Source organism: Drosophila miranda, chromosome 2 (assembly GCF_003369915.1).
Source record: "Drosophila miranda strain MSH22 chromosome 2, D.miranda_PacBio2.1, whole genome shotgun sequence".
NCBI classification, from domain to species: domain Eukaryota; kingdom Metazoa; phylum Arthropoda; class Insecta; order Diptera; family Drosophilidae; genus Drosophila; species Drosophila miranda.
This window is the reverse complement of record NC_046675.1, coordinates 9,326,459-9,346,212: the sequence shown is the minus strand read 5'-3', so window position 1 is coordinate 9,346,212 and position 19,754 is coordinate 9,326,459. Positions and strand designations below refer to the sequence as shown.

The 19,754-nt window shown below is 46.0% G+C and overlaps 1 protein-coding gene across 5 annotated transcripts in view; it reads left to right on the top strand.

Moving 5' to 3' along the window:
• The window catches only part of LOC108157009, a 64,406-nt gene that overhangs the window by 6,247 nt on the left and 38,405 nt on the right, over positions 1–19,754 (top strand). For all 5 annotated transcript variants that reach the window (XM_017288811.2, XM_017288810.2, XM_033389303.1 and 2 more), the window contains one exon: positions 13,666–14,632. In XM_017288811.2, coding sequence (XP_017144300.1) covers positions 14,275–14,632 — 358 coding nt within the window. In that variant the 5' untranslated portion in view covers positions 13,666–14,274. The remainder of the gene's footprint in view (positions 1–13,665; positions 14,633–19,754) is intronic.

Below are 19,754 nucleotides of genomic sequence, written 5' to 3'. Positions count from 1 at the left end.
CTGGGCGTGGCCGTGTAATCAATTACGTGGCTTCATTAATCATGCAAATACCAAAGGCAGATAAAGTGGGAAAAGCAGTGAGAACTGAATCAACAGCCGCATACCCATTATTGATTTTGTCAAGCGTGCTTTTCCTGCTTATCAGCTAGAGCTGACGTCAAAGTCTGTTGTCCTGCTCCTGCTTCTGCTCCTGCTACGCTCTGTTCTGCTTAAAATTAATAAATTTTTCCAACCGACGAAGCCACAAAAGAGGCAAAGACACGACTGTCAGTCAGACAGACGCTGAGTGAGTGAGTAAGTTAAGGAGGTAGTGGGTCGGTGTGTCTTATCGGGAGACATCCATTGTGGCTGGCTGGCTGGCTGGCTGGCTGGCTTGCTTCCCTGTTGTCGAGCATATTTGCATAATTTACCCAGAAACGGCGTCGTTTTGACAGGCAATGACGCCTCGCCTTCTCTATGTGGCATATTCAAGGTTAATTTGTTTCGCCAAACAAACTTTCGACTGCTTCCAAAAGTATGCTAATATTTTTCTCTCTCACTTCGACAACATTTTGAGGCCTTCATAATGAAGTTTCATACCCCTATGCAGATACGCATTAAGCGCACTCACAGATACTCTACGCATGTGTGCGTGTGTGTGTGTCTGCCACATCCACACATATGTACACTTCCATTTGGATTGCGGTTCGTCTCGCTGGGGACACCACATCCAGGGACCAGAAACCAGAACCATGGACCAGAAAGATGTGGGATCAGGGGGGGCTGGGCTGCATTAAAAATGAAAGCCTTTGGAATTCGCTTGTTAAATAAAATTTTATGTAAATGATTGAATGAATTGAATGGAGGAGCGTGTGGGAAGAAGAGGGCCCTGCTCTGAATGCTCTGTCGTTAAAATGCTTTTCAGAGCTGGAGCTCTTTTCTGGCAAAAAGCCTGTTGTTGTAATTGATTTTATTTTGCTTTCAATTGCTCTGCCCGAACACTCCCACACACTCCTTTGAAAAGCCGTTTATCGTGGCCGTGTGGCTGTGTAAATCCACACCTCGATGCACATTGTATGACGGCTCTGCTGCCTTTAAATGTATTACTTTTGGCAGCAATCCCTTAACCGATTCTGTTCTCTCTTTTCATTAGAGACTTCCCCAAAACTTTCTACTGCCGCCAGCTTAAAAGCCTCCAAGTCCTGCGGCTAGTTTTACAGTCCTTTGCCGTGTCCTGTTTCCTGTTGCGCATGCTTTCTTTTTCTTTTTTTTTTGGCTCTTTCGCGGATTATCTGAATGGCGGTGTCTCTGTCTCCTGCTGAGTACTGTTTATGCGACTTAAAAATGCAAATTTACGTTGACATTTAGCGGCACAGGAAGAAGGTAAAGCACTACCACACTTAGGTATGCTATGGCATGAGGAGAGAGACATGGAGGGCGGGTTAGTTAAGTGGACGACCTAACGCTAATTACGTGCAGCCCTCCAAGTGCTCGCTGAACCCCCTTCTTATCTGCTGCCGGGCCACAATACGGCTGTACGGCTGTACGGTTGTATACGCCGTGCCGTTGAGTGCTGGGTTTTACGACTCGCTAATCTCCAGATACTAAATTCCCAATGATGTGAGAGGCAGTACCAAAGTCGAGTTGGAGACGCGACAGTTGTCAGAAATATGCACATACATATATCCGTAATATACGTAGCGTACAGCGTTTGCATGTTGCCTGTACTCTTCTTGTGGCTAATGCGATTTCTGTAAATTGACAGCTACGTGACAGTCCTTACGACTTTAATGACAAGAACAACATGCGTCTGACGGCAACGGCTACATCGATGACAAGCGGGCAATATTTTATGGGCTGGCTGGGAGAAAGGGGGCTGGGCTTGGCTGCCACTCCAGACTGCTTCCCACAGAGATCAGCAGAGGCTCAGCTCTGACGCACAATGTTGGGGTCTGGGGTCTGGGGTGTGTGGTGTGGGAGCCACAACATGTGCGTCTCACATGCAATTTTTGGGTTGTTTCAGACAATCAGCATTGACATTTGACATTTGTGAGCTGCTGGCGCTTGACAGAGTGAAAAGCCGAAGCAAATTGAGGATGCTGCAGCCTCTTCTCAGACGATTGCAAGTGATTGCAAGGGAAAGGAAAAGAAAAAAAATGATAAATTGAAAACTCATAAATTATGTCAAATTATGAAAGCAGAAGAAAGCTGTCCAGATCCAGTCCAAGCCCGCATCCTCGCTCCCTTCTTTGCATCGCCATTCGCCTGCCCTTCGCTGATGATGACGACGTTGTCTGTGGCGTGGCGGGCAGTCGGTGTCAGCTTCGAGCTCGTTGCTCATTTTGTCAGTTGAGTGGAAATATTCTTGACATTTATTAACATTTTCCCTCTAGAGCCGGCAATTAAATATGCCCAGAATGTAACCATTTTTAATGATATTTATTAAAGTAGGTGGTAGCTCTCCAGCCAAACATAAATCATTCTCCTTTCCATATCTCTGTGGTTTTGCAGACGTATCTACGTTCGGGATGTGCGCTTTAAAGAGCATTTAAAAGCAACCTGAATCCGGCTGCTGACCAAAGACTGCCATAACTCAATGTCAATTTGAGAAACGGCAAAAGAACAAGGGCTGGGGAGGGCAGGGTACGACAGGAATGGGGTCTGTGGTCGAGGAACCGCAAGGCAGAAGCCGATTGAACGGGAGAGAAGATGAAGTTAAAGTTGCGCCCGACAGTTGCCAGTGCTTTCCCCTTGACCAGAATGGAATCAAAATATATATATTTGGTATTTAAAATGACGAGTCTCCAGACTCCAATACCCGAGTGTGCTCCAGATACAGCTACAAATACAATACACATGTAGCCGCATCTTGTGGATTTGGGACTCTGGGCATTCTGTTTAGCACGTTGCGATGAGATGATGATGCCGACGACGTGGTGTGTTTTATTTTCGGTAAATGGAAATGGAAATTCTATTATGTAAAACATTCACTCAGATGTCTCTCTCTCTCTGCCGGTCCCTACTGTGCTGTATCCAGCAGATACATTCTGGTCTCCGCTTTGCTCTGCTCTGCGGCTGATGCTAATTTTGATTTATTTAAATATTGTTTCATTTCCTTGAACTGATTTGCTCGAATCTGGTTATTTATTTGGTTTTATTTTTAAAGTGTTTGCATTCTCTCCCGTCTGATAGTCTGATAGTCTGATGGTCTGATGGTCAGTCTCTGTTTGTTTCTCTCTATGGTTTGATTTTAATGTGTTTGCCTGCACTTGAAAGCCTATGCAAATAAATATTTTAATTCGGGCGGCTGACAATGCTCGTACTGTTGCTGCTGAGGTTGTTTTCTCTTCAAAGGCGACAGAAGAATTCCAGCAACCTTGGGGAATAGCCGCAGAATTCTCTTTGCGAGCATATTCCATTTGTAAATTCTGGATAAATGCCTTGCCTTTTTTCTTTTCCTTTTCCTTTTGGGGCTCCCTCGCCGCAGCAACATTTGTCTGGCTTTCCATTTCATGTCGCCCCAGAGGTCTAAATTTATACCAGACGACGCGTCGATTTATGGGGCCGGTGATGCAGTGTCAATTTGAGGACTGCAGATGGATCGACTGAACGTTTCACAATTCTCCTATATGTATACTAAATATATTACTATTCTAATGGATTTTTAGATATTAATTAAAAGAGTAAAACAGGCTGCAGGGCGGGCGATGCTGACAAATGAATAAATGAAAATTTAAGTGCGCCAAAATGTATGGAATAATCATTGTTAATGCACCACGCGCCATCTGATGCATTGTATGCCAAAACAACGTGCAACATTGCCACAATTGCCATCAACAGCAGCAGCAGCGGCAACATCAGCTCATCCGTGGCTCAGCCAGAATTTTAAATGCGCTTTTTGAGCAAATGTTGTAATTAATTGAAAAATGTTTAAAAAATACGAGCCATATGGAATTTGTGTGTTGTGTTGTGTTGAGCTGTGTTTTTTTTATGCCTCTGCATAAATTGAACGTTTAATTATGCGGTGGTGTTGTATGGCAGTCCTCTTACACCTAGAGAAAAGTTTTGTGCTGAAATGAAACATATCCATATTTGAACTAAATATGTTAGTTGTTTTTTTTTTACTGACAAATGAAGAGAAATTAAATGGAATTCGCTTTGATTTAAAAACAAATTTATTATTAAATTAAAATTTGAAATATATTTATCCTAAATATGAAAAATATTTCAATCGAATCGAAGCTCGGTTCAAGAATATTGCTGTATATTTTTTAATCTAAGTGCCACTATTCGGTTCTCAGAGATTTTTTTGTGTGCTGGAGTTGAAATGTAATGTAAATTTATTTTTAAATTTAAATTAAGTCTAAGTGCCACTATTCGATTGTCAGAGATTTTTTCTCCAAGTGTGTTTCTTTGTGTGTTGGGGTTATTATGCAAATTATTTATTGTGTGAATGAAATGTAAATTTTTAATTGATTTAAAAAAATCGTGCGTGGAGCCGTGGGGGGCTCTGCCTCTCGTTCTTATTTTATAGTGAAACTCGGTCACATGTCGAGACACGCGATTTTTGCCATTTGTCGTGAGTTGGGAGGTCCTGCCGGTGGCGTTTTGGGGCAGGACTGGGTGGCAGTAACCGTAACTCTAACTGTAACTGCATCCAAACTGTTGACATTCACGCACAAATTGGATTTACTAACGAGTTGGGGCCGCTCTCCTGGAGAGCCCGGGGGAGACGCTACGCTACTGACGGTTGCCTGCTGTTTGTCACTTTTGGCACTTTTTGTTATCGCATCCCCCTGCCCCCGCCCTTGCCACTCTTCTTGGTTGTCAAACACAAAAAAGGCCACAAAAAAGCGAAGGGAAAACGCGAAGCTTTCGCGCCTGTTATTTATGGCTTCGATTATCCCCGCACACAATGGCCAACAAAGAGGAGCCGGAAAAGTGTTTGCCCAAAGAAAAGGCACAAGCAAACGGCTTGGCAACGACGAGTCGGTTCGTCGGCTCGTTGGCAATAAAACAAAACGCACACGCGTCCCATTCGGGGCTGCGAGCGGGTGCGTGTGGGCATGGTCGCTCTTCGGCTATTTTGGGGCGGTGCGTCCCACATTTTGGGGGTCAAAGGCAAAGCATCGAAATCACAGAAGCAGCACAAGGACATGCCGCTAGGCAGCCAAAGCCGACCCAACCAACCAAAGAGGCTTTACGTATTTTCAATAGTTGCCATTGTGAACACACATACATGCAACACACACACACACAAACGTCCGACCAGCAAACCAGAGGGAATACTGCAGTTGTCTACAGCCTCGACAATGGGATACCCGGTATTTAGTTTCTAAAATCGGAAATCTAGTGTCTACAAGTGATAAAAGTGGAACGATGGAAAGCCAGAGGTTCTGGGAGTCCTGGATAGAAGAGGTAATATATAGTGAAGAATATACTAAATGGCAGAGCTCGGATCATATCCTAATATCTGCGAATTGTGGATAGGATATGGTGTATTCTCTATTGGTTCTTCTATAGCTCCTGGCATCTCTGAGTCTTATGTTATATTCCTTCTGGCTATTGCACATACTCGCACATACATTTGCATGAATACAATATACCCTTGTTTTCAATGACTAGCGGGCATAACAATCAGAGTGAGGGGGAAAGCAACTGGGAAACAAACACACATACACAGACACATGTGACACACAGGACAGGGAAAATCTGTGTATCCTGATTTCAACGTTTGAATTATGATTTTCACGAGTCCTCGAAGTTTTAGTTTGATTTTTGCCTCGATTTCGTCGCTTTTGTGATTGTCGTGTCGCCTGGTTTCGGTCATGGGTGTGGGTCTCGGTCCCAGACTCGCTGTTTTCGGGTCTATCCGGGAAAATTTATACGATTATGGTTCGCCCCACTAATGCGGGCACTTAAACTACACAAACAAAATGGCTTCGCTGGCGCTGTCACTGTGTCCTTTCTCTCTCTCTCTCTCTCGCTCTCTGGAGACTTTTGACCCAGGCCATGTGAAAATGAATGAAATCGTATCGAATGGAAATCAAAGGTCACTTTTGGGATCAATTCAAAAGGAATTGCCGCATTCAAATCGCTCTGAGGCACTTGTGAAAACATCGAGAGGAAGAGGAAGAGGCAAAGAGAGAACAAGGGTGGTATATGCTAGGAGCCACATCTGTACATATGTACATACTCGTATGTAGACGCAAAGGAAGCGGAGGATGTGGCTGCCATAGATATTCAAACTAAATGGCGTCATCTATAACATGAGGGCACATGTGTGTGTGTTGTGTGGGTGGCTTGTCTCTGCTGACTGTCGATAGGAAATGAATTTTAATGATTGCCCGACCAAAACTTTGGCCGTGGCGGATCGGATGGCTTGTTTGTCCCGGCCACGAGCACGGTGGCTGGATTGCTTGTTGTTCTGTTCGAGGCAACCGAAAACTTTGCACATTAAACTGTTTATTTTAAGTAGCCGATAACTGAGAGGCAGCCGCATATTATCTGGCTTCAACTTTGGCCCACGGATGAGTCGCGCAGAGCCGCCCATATGCCTGACACTCTCCCCTGCCTATTGCGGGAGGAGCAGGCAGGCAGGCGCTCGAGTGTTGTGGAAAATGCAAACAATTTTCCATGAAGCGGCACGTGCTACGCCTCAGCCATTTCACTTCTCAGCTGTTGGCAATCTGTCAAGAATCCGCGAATCCGTTCGCCCCTTTTGCGCTCTATTTTAGGCCTGGCTAATTAAAAATCTGCACTTTCGACTCTAGAAAAACTAGAATGCCCAATGCAGAATGCAGAATGCAAAAGGCAGAATGCAAAAGGCAGAATGCAAAAGGCAGAATGCAAAAGGCAGAATGCAGTTAGCCAAATGCAAATGCATTTGTGTCATTTCGTATTTATGACTATTAATTAAATAGCCGAGTGCATTTGCTCCTTGGACATTCTCGTATATATTCGACAGCCGAAGATGCTCCCCCTGCTAATTAGGGAGAAGCGTTCGTTCCCCCTGCTTGGATCGGTAATTGGTTTTGGCTTTTCCGAGAAGAAGGTCGCCCCTGTACCCTTTCTGCTCCCTGCTCCCAATTTACTTTTAATTTGATTTCACAGCGCTTGGCGCTTTGTATATTTTTCTAATTAATACGAAAACAAGTTGCAAGTTGTTTTGTTGGCCAGCAGCCAGGTATTCGCATGCCCCAGCTCAGTGGCACGTATTTTGACCACACCTCGGATTCCCAGTGGTACTATAAGTGGATTAGCACAGCTCTCACTTTCACTTTCACTCTCACTTTCTCCTCTGTCTCTATACAACTGTTTTTATATGTGGATACACCATACGTCGTGTGCTTTAAGAAGGCATAATTAATTAGTTATGGGAGATGGGTTAGAGATACATAGTTGCTGTGCTTTTTGTCGGCGACTCTATCGCCCCGACCCGACCCGAAACGAGCCGACCCGATAAGAGAATAAATAATGAAAGATAAACACAGAGTCAGTCAGGACAACATAAACAGGCCAAAGGGACATCATCTGGTTACAGATTGGGGAGCGGGATGATGGGAGCGTCATGTGTTTGAATGAAATAAGCCTCGTCACGCCTCCTATTTCGGTCTGGCTGCCAGGACACCGCTCTTTTGTTCAGGCAGGTGACCAGCTAAAATCTTAAAGCACACTCTCCCTCTCCCTCCTCGTACATTGTTTCCTTTCTGCCTTTTCCTCGCTTGCGGAAAATTTAATTATTGGCAATTGCAAGTCGGGCGCTTAGTTTTAAGGCCCCTGTTTCCCGGGTGGGGGAAGTCTTGATAAATTAGATATTTAATTCAGAGAATTCAGGAATATAAAAATGGCAGCCAGCGCTCCCCCAAAAGAGAGGGGGCGTTAAATAATTGTTTCTGACAAAGAAAAAAAAAAAAGATTCAACCACGAAAAGGGTTCGCCGACCAAAAAACAAGAAAAAAAGATCCAACAAAACTTTGGGCCACATTTAGCACGTTGTTGTTGCTGTTGCCGGGCGGAAAAAAGTTAAGAGCTGAAGATTATTAATTGAAGGATTAGAAGGCGTTCAAAGGGAAACGAGACGAAACGAAACGAAACGCTCTGTGGCTTACTGCCAAACTAACTTCAATTTAAATTCAAATTTTTTGGGCAATGGCAGGGCAACAGAGGAAATGGTGGGCGGGGCTGGACCGTTGACACGTGTAAATATTTTTAGAAAACTCAAATCGTTTAATTTAATTGCGGCAGCTGTTAATTTAAATTGGTAAAACTTTTGGCGCTGACAAATGCGTCGACATCAATATTAAGCAGAGTTCAGCCAGAACAACAGCCCCGAGCACAGAATTAAAGCCACCCGGCAAGAAACTGTATAAATAAGTAAAGCTTTTTCCACTTTGATTGACGGATGAGCGAGGATGTGATGGGAGAATTTCGCAGCTCAAGGGCCACACGGTCTTGTCTGGCCTAAATGAAAATCTGCGTCAGCTGCGTCACCTGTGAACCAGGCGCATGTTGTCAAATTTCAGGTAAATTTGGTGGCAACCACAGACAGGGCCACAACGCCACGCCCGGCAAAAACAACGTCAAGAAGCCGCCACCACCGGCGCTGCCGCCACGCTGTCGTGCCCGCCCATTTGTTTTATTTAAATAAAGCTGTCAGGGCGTTGGACAGGACGAGGAAGGAGTCTGTTGTGGTGGCGGTGCCTCCTCTGTGACTGACAGCACCAGAGGGTAGGGCAGGGATAGAGATACTGGAACTGGGAGAGCGTTTGTGTCCACCCTTTCCCCAAGGGCCATGTGCGTGCCCCAAATTAGTCCAATGGAGTAGTTTTTTATGTAATTTTTGCTTTGTGAATTTCGGATTTCGCAGGAGAGCTGCTGCCGGAGGGTCCAGTCCAGTCCAGCATCCATTTTCCATCGCTTTATGAATATTGCAGTTAAAACTTTAACTTTTTTTTATCTTTAAGCAGCACACTCCATCTCTGTCTCTCTGCCTCCCAGTTTCTCAGTTTCAGTGAAATCAAAGCCAGTTCTCTTTCAGCAGAAATGAAAAATGGAAGCGCACACATTGTCATACATTGCGACTGGGATACATAGGGAAAAGCACATAAGCGCTGTGCATATAGCACGAGGGCATATAGAGTTTTGCTCCTTTGTTTGGCTTGGCGGCCTGCCCAAACATGAGTCAAACATCCGCCCTGGAGGAGTCGAGTGCGTGCGGATCTATAGGGAGAAACTGAAACGCATGTATACAAAAATTACAAACAGAAAAGAGAGAAAAACTTCAATCAATGCAAAGGACAACGACGCATTGAGGCCAAAAGGTCAGCGTCCGGACGGCCAATATTTATTTAAATAAGAGTCAAGTGTAAAACAACGTGTACTGTGTGCAAAAAAAATCATTTGAATGAAAAAAGATATTCAACGTGAACTCAGACCCATGGCCCCCCTGGTGATTGGAGTAAAGCATTTTTGCATACGCGCTTTGGGCATTAATTTTTAATTTTCATTACAAAGGCCTTCGGCCACAGAAGGGCCCCCTGCCTGCAATACCATTATCCTGCTGTCCTGCCGCTTGATGTCGTGGTAATGCCAATTATCTTGCGAAAAAATAACAAAGCCCTCGACTGGGCTAAATAAATTAGGACAATTATATTGAATTGTCTGATTGATTTGGCTTCCCTGCACACGAGACGATTTCCGTTTTTGCCGGCCTAATTGGCATTTTCTCTGGCCGCTTTCTGCTCTCCGCTTGCTGCTTGGAGGCTGCTGCTGGGGGCGATGTTCTGCATTAATTTATGTTTTTTCATAAGATGCCGGCTGCTGATGTAATAAACGCATAAAGGATATTAATGAGCTGCTGTTTGCTTATCCTGTTCGCACTCTCCACCGCTCTCACGCGCCTTCTCCTTCTCCTTCTCATGCGATTTGCTTTTATTTCAGCTGAAAAGGCAACTAATTGCTTACTTACACACACAAACACACGCACACACATATGCATGAAGAGGAGAAAAGAGAACAAAACTTATTGCTCATGCTGCCAGGCACTGTTCTCGCATATTTCACAAATTGCGCATACGACATGTTAAACGTCTCTCACGCCACGCACATGCACATACACGCTCGAAGTCAGGCCGAAGAAGTCGCCCAAGAGCGCATTATCAGGCCATAGATGGCAGGCAGGTTGCTGTTGTTGTTACACTACTCATGGACTCCATTGTTGAGGATATCATGATTCTGCTGGGCGACTTGAAGCGCGGAGAGAGAAAGAAGAAAGCAAGTCGATAGAGTCTAATTACGCTAAGGATCAGTACCGCTAGGTCTAGAGATAATTATAAAGATATTCCAACAAATCATTGGATAATTCAGTTTCATTTTATAGACTTATAGTGCTCTCCGTCGAATCTTTATAGCCAAAGCCTCATATGGCCTCCTTCGTAGCTATCGATCTAAAAGGGCATCTAACGCTTCGTCCTGGAAACCACTATTTCCTTCATGCTGTTGATGTTGTCTCTGCTTCTGGTCTCGCACTCTAGTTGCCTGCATGCCTCTGTCATAATTCAACTTTTATTTACACACACACACAGAAGTACACAAACACGGGGGGGACACGCACACAATGAAAGTGAAATCTTCCTTTGAGTGGCGCTAAAAGTATGCCGCGTGGTGTAATAACACGCGTCGACGACGGAGAGGAGCTTGAAGGTGGAGAAGACACGGGAAAGAAGAGAGAGCCTTCTGTTGATGCCGCTGCTGCTGCTGCCACTGCCGCTTCTGTGACAGTGACAGCAGCGGTGCTTATGCTTGTCAGACGCATACTTATGATATATCACACGGACACACACACACTCGCAGGGGGAGAGAGAGAGAGAGAGAAAGGGATTGTTGTCGCGCCCTTCTTAAAGCCCTGAAATCGCAGCAGTCCTCCGCAGCATCCACAGCATCGTATCCTCCTCCCTGTCGCCTGATAAGAGGCTGTCTGTTAAATTCGCACTACGTCTATCTGTCGCCTGCATGCGCTGCGCTGACTGACTGCAGCTGAATTTATATACCATATTATATATATTATTTATATTTTATTTTGAAATTTATGCCAGCTGCCAGCAGCCCCGCTTCGCCGCTCCTTATCCGGAGAGTTATGCGTCTTTGACTTTATTGAGCATGCGAATTGCACAATGCATGAGGCAGGGGCCATAAGCCGTGGCCATGGAATTCCCATCCCATTCCCGTTCCCGTTCTCACACACACTCAAGCCCAGCATCAGTCCCAGTCCCAGTCGCATTCCCCGTTCCATTACCATATGGGAATGTTCTTTGGGTTTTTATGCGGCGTTAAATCTTGAGGAAATTGTGTCACATTATGATGAACATTTATGGCAAAGTTGAGCATTTGCCCATAAATTTGTGAGCCTTGATGATGCCCCATCCCGAGTGGGTGTATGGATGGATGGATAGATGGATGGATGGATGGGTGCGGATGTGGGCCCTGGCATAACGATGATGGAGTAGCTGTAGTAATTTGACAAGGCTCAAATCTTCAGGGACGCTCGTGTCTAGGCCAGGTAGACCAAATATGTGGGCCGCAAATGTTGTAGCCGCCCATTTAGGGAGCACCAAACACCTGACCGTGACCGAAGAAACCAATCAATAGGCAAATAAGCAAATAAACAGCCCAACAGCCGCCCGCAGCCAGTTACCAAAATAGGTTACAGATCAGCGCCCGGACCCGACCGAACCTAATTCGATTGGGCCAAACTGTTTTATTTTCGGCACAATATTCGTAATAAATTGGGCAACTAATTCCTTGTTTGCCAAGACTCCTTACTGTCTTACAGGAGCTTAAAGCAGAGCTCCTCTAGGCCCAGGGCGCACGTCAATAGTTGTCAATAGTTACATCATACTTTGCGCACACCAGCAACAACGCCATGGCCAATGGAACTAACTTTTCTCTTCTCCTGAACTGGCCTTCTTGTGTTGCTCTTTGACTGCGCCGTTCTGTGGCACCGACAAACTTTTTTAATTAGCAAATCTTCCACTTGGTGTCATTAAAGTTCAGGTCTGATGCCGGGCAGGGGCAGGGGCTCCCTACACAACACAATACGAGCGCAGTTTGTATCTGCTGCAATCACTACCGAGAACACATTCTTCTCTCCTCTGGCCATCTTCAAGTTAATTAATCAGCAATAAAATATGCTAACCGAATGACATAAGAAGAGAAGCAGCAGTAGCAGGAGCATTGGCAGGAGCCAGCTACCGCTACCCCTTGGAGCCGACAGATGTACCTTTCGTGTGTATGTTGCTTGTCTGAAATTTACTAATGAGCAAAGTTTGACTGGCAATAGCCCTACCAAATGCGTACCGCCCACCCATCTCCCATCTTGTTAATTTATGTGCAGGGCAGAGCCAGGGGACGGAGGATGGTGCATGTCTGTAGGAAAAATGATATATATGGAGAACGGGATAACACAGCCAAGGGCTGAGGTGAAGGATGCGGCCGAGGGCCGCCCTCTGAGGCGTGTCGGCAACAGAAACATCAGGAAGACAACAGACAACAGCGAGCACACACACTCCCTTCCCATTCTCTCCCAAAGTTATTATCTTTTAATCAAAAAGCATCAAACATGGCTGTTGAAAGTTCATAAAAATTTATGAACTTTTTTTGCGTGAGTTATATTTTATTTATGTACGAGTATCCTTGCCTACACACGCCTTACACACTCATACACGCGACAGTCTTGCAGTTGCTCATTAAAAACAGCCCACAACACAAACAGAGGGAGAGTGAGGAGGTCCCAGAATCGGGAACGGAACCCAGTTGTCGCATGGCTGCCGATACAAAATGTTGCATAATTATGTGAGCCGAGCCGAGTCGAGCCGCTTTCTGGGTTAAGGGTAACCAGGCATCGGGGACTCGTCTTCACCCCATTAATGCAACACCATTAGCCCAAAGCCAAACTAACCATGACACCCGCCCAGAGCGGTGGCCACTCGATGAGGGGGATGGGGATGGATGCGTTGGCCAGCTCCTGGGTCGGGTTCGGGGTCGGGGCCGGGGCCGGGGGTGGTTTTATCAATTTTGATGCCTTGTTTAATTGTCGGCACTCGTGTTGCCGATGACGGGGCCAAAACACGCAATTAAAAGGCGCAGCAGCAACATTTGGCTAGGTGATAAAGCCGCACTCAATGGGAACTGGAAACTGGCTATTATTGGCCGATATACAGAAGGTGGGGGTGGGGGGAAGAAGAGGTGTTCAGTTCTGCAGGAACAGTGCGGAGGAAAGGTCATGCCTCAGCTGTGGCTTTGTACATAAATCTACTGCCTTAATTACAAGTCGCCCCTCGAAACGCGCCATTAATCACACTTCATCGATGCGATGGGCCACACATAAAACAACCAATTTCGAGGAGTGCGTCGGCCAAGGGCATTCCCCTCTAAGGGGGATGTAATGGTTGAAGGGGGAAATCGGTTTCCCCTTTTTTCTCTTCTTTTTTTGGTAGTGGTTTACGAGCTCAATTTGCCTGATGCGCAATGCCAGTCAATATATAAAAATTTTATTAGCACTTTTCATATTTCTGCAAGCAGGAGAACAACAGCCAGAGAACAGCAAGAGAATGGCTGGAAATGATTTTCCATCCCACAAAAAACAGCATTTACTCATGTTTTGGCATTTCTGTTTTCTATTTACAGGACAGTGGACCACGACCGGCGCCAGGACCAGCCTTAAATCCCGCCCAAAAAGAAGGGCCATAAAAGCGCCAAATAAACATGTAAAAGCACATTAAGAGTCGGTGTGGGACATTCGCTCGATTTAAGCAACTTTAACTGCGCGGAAAGCAACTCGAACTGATCTAAGTCGACGGTTGACGGTTGACGGTCGACAGGCCACAAACAGACATGCATACGTAAATGGCAGTTGAAATGTTCTTTTTATGGGCCAACTCCGAGCCAAAGAGTACATTGGCGCTTCATTAAAGCCAACGGCGGAAGCGGAAATAGCATTCGAGCAGAGCAGCCATAACAACAGCAGGACCTGTGTTTATTGGCGCCACGTCATCGCAGCATACACAGAAACAAACACACAAACACAGAAGCAAACGCAAAAAACCAACACAACGAGCGGTCGGTCTGCACATGTACAACAACAATTGCAGTCAATTTCGGTGTTGCTGGTGCGGGTGCTGCGGCAATACTCTTTTTTGCTCTTTTGTTTCTTTGACACTTCGGTCAAATTGAAGTTTTTTATATAAATGACGAGACGTTCTCGCGTTTGGCACAACGCACCGCAAGCTAAACGAAATGACAGCCATGCAGTTTTTATTAACAACAACAGTGACAGGAGCAGCGACAACTGCAAGAACAACCAGAACACCAGAAACCAGAGCAACACCCACATCAATGGAAACTACTTCGACACATTGGCAACCGAAGGAACAACCGCACAATTCGCATCGAAAAACACGAACGAGATGCACGTCCGTGTCGAGGTCGTCGCTGTGGATGAGTATGAGAATGCGAATGTGGATGCGGATTCGAATGTCGATGGCGGACAATGGGAGAACGATTTGGGTTGTCGGCTGGATGTTGACACTCTTGATTTGCCTGCAGCTGAACACGGCACTGGCGGACGAGGAGTCTCAGGATTTTCAAAAGAACAGTGAGTATCCATCCGCAACAAAACCATCTTAATAACAATAACATCAAACGATTGGGGGGGACTTCAAACAAATGTAGCTGCAGATACTGTAACGAGCATTGCTTTCTCCTTCCAATTACCAACAAAATAAACATGGAATTCCCTTATGTTCTCACCTGTTTCCAATACCATCTGCGCATCTCGAATATGAGCTGATGGATCTGACCAATGGAATGTAAATGGGAGAAAAACCGGAGGGGGAAAAGAGGAACAAAAAAAGGAAAAGAAAACTATGCCAAGAGGTCATCACATTTCCGCTCACCATATTCGCCCACGTCTGCACAAAACGTCCATCTACAAGACGTATCTGGGAAGCATTTTGTGCAAACTTGCAAATCATGCGACGACTGCCAAAAATCCTTATCAATGTGCGTTAGATAAAACGTGCAGAACTTCTCTTGCCGCGGCATTTTTCAAAAGGAGACCAGAGCACACACAGAGCAAACTTGCAAGCCATGGCCCCACGGCCCCACGGCCCCATGGCATGGCGCGAAAGAGTCAGCAGTTTTGCCCAAACAACTTTATAATTTGCGAGGTCGAGTCGAGGATGTGTTTTGGGTCTTCTTTTGGCCGTCTACGAGTGATGGGATCCGTGCACGGGTGCCTTGGGTGCCTTGGGTGCTCGGGGTGTTTGGGTGTGCTCTGGTGCCTTGTGCTTTTTACGAGCCTCTCAACTGGTTGTTGTGAGTAGTTTACGTGTGTCCCCTCTGCCCCATGTGACCGGGTAGACTTGAGGGCAAATCTCATTTCCCCAGTGTCTGCCCGATTCCCCCATCAGTGTAGTATATAACTTTGGCTCCCACTCCGGCCACGGCTCCTCCCCAGTCGACGACACAAAAACAAATCATAATTCGGCATCGACATCAGCATATTTTCCTTAGGGTTGGTTGTCTGGTTGTCTGCCTTTTGTTGTTGCTCTGCTCCCTGGGATGTGACGACTGGTTCTGGGTCTGGGTTTGGGTCTGGGGGCCTAAAATTTATGACAGGATTTGCCCAAAATCGAGACACATTTTCCAGTATTTTCTATTTCGCTGGGGTCCGTCGATGCATGGGATTTTGTACTAAATTGAATTTCAATGCCTGGATTTAGACATTTTCGGCTTGGCGTCATGCCCGTTTGGCTTTTGTCTGAGCATTTTGGCATTAAATTTAATTACGCCTGCTGCTTTATTAGCGACGGCGACATCCTTGGATGGCTCTGCCTCAGCATTTGCATGGGTCTGAAGGACGCTTTTCCAGAACGGTTTTTGCGGCTCTCTGAAGTGCTATTGAACTCGATCTGCGATTTCATGGATTCCCCGACACCCGTGCGTATCCATCTCTCAGGAACAGCATGTATCCAAGGCTTTTCTTGCCTTGTACTGCCAAGCACACTGTGATGACGCTTTAAGTGGAATCCAAATGTGCTGTGTATCGTTGGCACATAAACAACTCACACCAGTGAATATTCTCTGATGTGTGTGTGTGTGTGTGTGTGTAGGGGAGTCGTCCCAAGTGCCACTCCTGCTGGCGCTGCTGCTGCTACCACCAGTGGCAGGGGACCTGGCAGCGGCTTCCGTTTGTCGCATGAATATTTTCATCATAATCGTCGCTATTTTTATGTTCTGCTGACGCTACAGCCACAACTACAGAAAAAGAACGTTTTCTTTGGTTTTGTTTTGGTTTGGCAATAGTAGGGGATTTCCATGGGGTGAGCACTCATAGGGCGGAGAGTGCCGTTCCCTATGCAAATCTCTTGCTGTGCTGCTGTTGCTTTGGCCTTGGCTTTGCTTTTTGATGGGCAATCAGCACGCTCGATAGCAGCAATACAGCCGTATCAAGAGTGCTTCGACAATAAGATACCCGGCATTATTCAGTGGAGGCCATTTCGGATATGCATGAGCTACTGAAATTAGCTCTATCTTTAAACTAAAAGTAGTACACATATTTATGGCTTATCGACGATTTTTTGTATTGTTTGTTACTACTTCCTGGCAATACAAAAATATTTCATATTTTTATTGTTAATAGAAACGGGTCATTTAAGATTATCCAGAAATTACATACCCCTATTTTTATAGGCTTTCAAGCTTCTGGCTGTTTCTTGCATACCCTCTTTGAGTACCGGGTATAAATATTCATACGAATATTGCCAAAGAATCAACCCTAGGGTTAACAGAAGGGGCAGCAGCATGAATATGAGGCGTGGCGGCTCAGATCAGAGGCACGCCATCAATTGCAATGAAAATATTTACAACGGTCTCAAGAGCTCAACAGAGAGTCAAGATGATGGTTCTGGGATGAACTCCAGTCGGCACTTGGGCCTCCTCATCAGCGCATCATTTGTGTTGTAAATTGATTTTCTGTTAATTTTTATGAACTTCAAAGGAATGGAAAGGCAGAAGGGTGCAGCATCCACGCAGCAGGGACAGCGACACATGCTGTTCAGCCCTCTTCGCATCCATCCAGTGGGAGAGGGCGCTGAAAAATGTCTCGAGCATATTTCCATATATATTTTATTTATAAACACGCGCGCGCGTTCGCAGTGTCAAAACAGCGTCATAAGCGGCGCTGCATGGCGGTCAGAATGGATGGGATGGGGCAGCATGTGTGGCAAGAGGGCAGAGCAGTGTTTTGGCTACAGGAGAAGCGCCACAAGTCAAGTGCAGCAACAGCAGCAGCAGCATCGGCTCTGGAAAACGAAAACTTCGTTGTATCTCTGGAGTTGCGACGCGACGCAGCAAGATGCAAAGTTCAATTTTACATGCTGAAAATGGTAGCTACTGCGGAGTGCGGGAGGGGGACGTACGAGGCATGCTGCAACGTGGTGGGGCACAAAAATACAACAGAGGAAGCACATGTCACACTGCAGTACGTGTACGGATGGAAATGGTAGGAGCAACTGGCGCTGGGCCGTGACAGACGGCAGCGACACGAGAGTGAAAAATAAATGGCATTGAGGAGAGAATGCCGGAAAGGAAGACGAAGACCCAACCAGGGAGGGGGCCACGAGCACGAAAGAATGTCCACCCAAGGTAGAACATGAAAGGGATCCAGGATCCTAACTGAAAGAGTATGAAAAAAGGGGCACTAAATAAAAAAAAAACCCACACATACACACGCACACATACTCGTAGTCGTTGAGATAGCAGAAATGAAATTGTTGTAATCATAAAATGCAACCTCCACGGAAGGGATCGATGGGGGAGGCATTTCGAACAACTTTCAGTTAAAGTTCCATTCAGACAACTCCATTGTTCCGTTCCCATTGTTGCAACAGCGAAAGGGATGGGTAGGGGAGGTGGAGATATGTTGTAAGCGAAGACAATGACAATTCCCTGGACAGGGGCACTTTTCTTTCCCGCCACTCCATGTTTTTCGCACACATTTCGAATTTTCTGTGCTCTTAATTTTCTTTTGCACTTTCCTCCCCCGACACACAGAGTGTTCCTCATAAATATTATTGCATTTTCGCATCTTCTGCTGTGTTGTTTATGAACTGCATCTCGCACTGCCACTTGGCCATGTGCTGGCATCCACCCAATGCTGTCTCTCTCTCTCTCTCTCTCTCTCTCTCTCTCTCGTTGCCATCCCCTGCCACTTGTGGGAAAAGGAAAAGCTTTCAGCGCGAGTTCATTCTACACAACTCAAACAACTTGAACTGGCCGCAACAAAAGCGCTGGAATGGCCACATCCTGTTTAGCGCGAAATTTCAATTATGAACAAACATGACCACGCCCCACAGCATCCCGCCCCCCACTTCTCTGTCGCAGAACGTCTTCCCCAACAGCAAAAGAAAAGATAAAGTAATATTTGCAAGTTTCCTTTCCTTTCCATTTTTTGCTCTACTTTTTTTATTAAACAGAAGAAATCACTTTTGCTCCATTTTCATGGGCATTGGGGCGTGCACTCATGCAGCTGTTTCATTTCTGGTTTGAGGGTATGGGTATCACATCTACATCTACATATATATAGGATATATATGTATCCGTATGTTTGTGTTTTCGTTTGCGTTTGCGAATGGGGGTATTCAGAGTTATAAGTTGGTGCGCGCCCCCGCTGACTACTCAAACGTGACTGGCCAAAGTTTTTCAATAAACTTTAACAAGAAAACATTAAAAAGCCACAACGATGGCACATTTACATTTCCAGTAGCCCCATTTGGCGGTCAGCGACGATGGGATGCGATGCGATGCGATGGGATGCTCTCTCTTCTCTGGCAAAGAGTCAAAGCTTCAACTCCATAAAAGCGGCAAAATAGTTGTGTGAAAAAGCAGAACAAAACTGAACCCATCCTTGGATCCTGTCCTCACTCTTTGGGCTTCGCGGAGGAGGGGCAGGGGCAGCAGCTCGAATATAAATTTCAAATAAAAAGCAAATCTAAGGAACTTCTTCGTCTCCCGCTATGGTGTCAGCTGCTGATGCTGCCACTCCTTCTGCCACTGATGCTTCTGCTGTTGTTGTTGCTGTTGCTGCCACTGCTGCCGCTTCTTCATCATCGTCTTAGGGTCTTGCGCTTATGCCACCCGCGAGGCTGCCACTGGCAGGGTCTTGGTTCTGGTCTCCGCCGCCCCGCTAGTGGCGCATTACGCGGCAACGAAATGAAATAAATATCATTTTATGACTTTTTAACTTGTTTCTCTCGCTAGCGCTTCCCTTTTAGCCGCCTTTAACAAGCGCAATAAATGCAACACTAAGCGCGTCGATGAAGGGGGTGGGGGCCCCATTGGGGCATGGTGCATGGTGCACTGTCGGGCGATAAAACTGTAGCGGGGGCATCAAAGATCTGACACTTGCAGCTGCTATCCGCTTTTATAGTCCCGCAGTTTCCCCTTTGTTGGTATTTTTAGCATTTGCATTTTTCACTTGATTGAGTGCTCGCTCTCGCTCCCGCTCTCGCTCCCGCTCTCGCTCTCCCTTTTCCTCCTATGAGTAATGCTTCCGCTAATCAGCGCTCCATCTGGAACCCCAAACCACGCCGCGCGACTCTCTGCCCGAGTCAGCCAAAAGTCAAAAGGTGCAAATCAGTTAACATTCAACATCGCTCTTGCTGCTATACGAGTATATCCTCTACATCGTTTGCCCTTTTGCACTCTTCCCACTT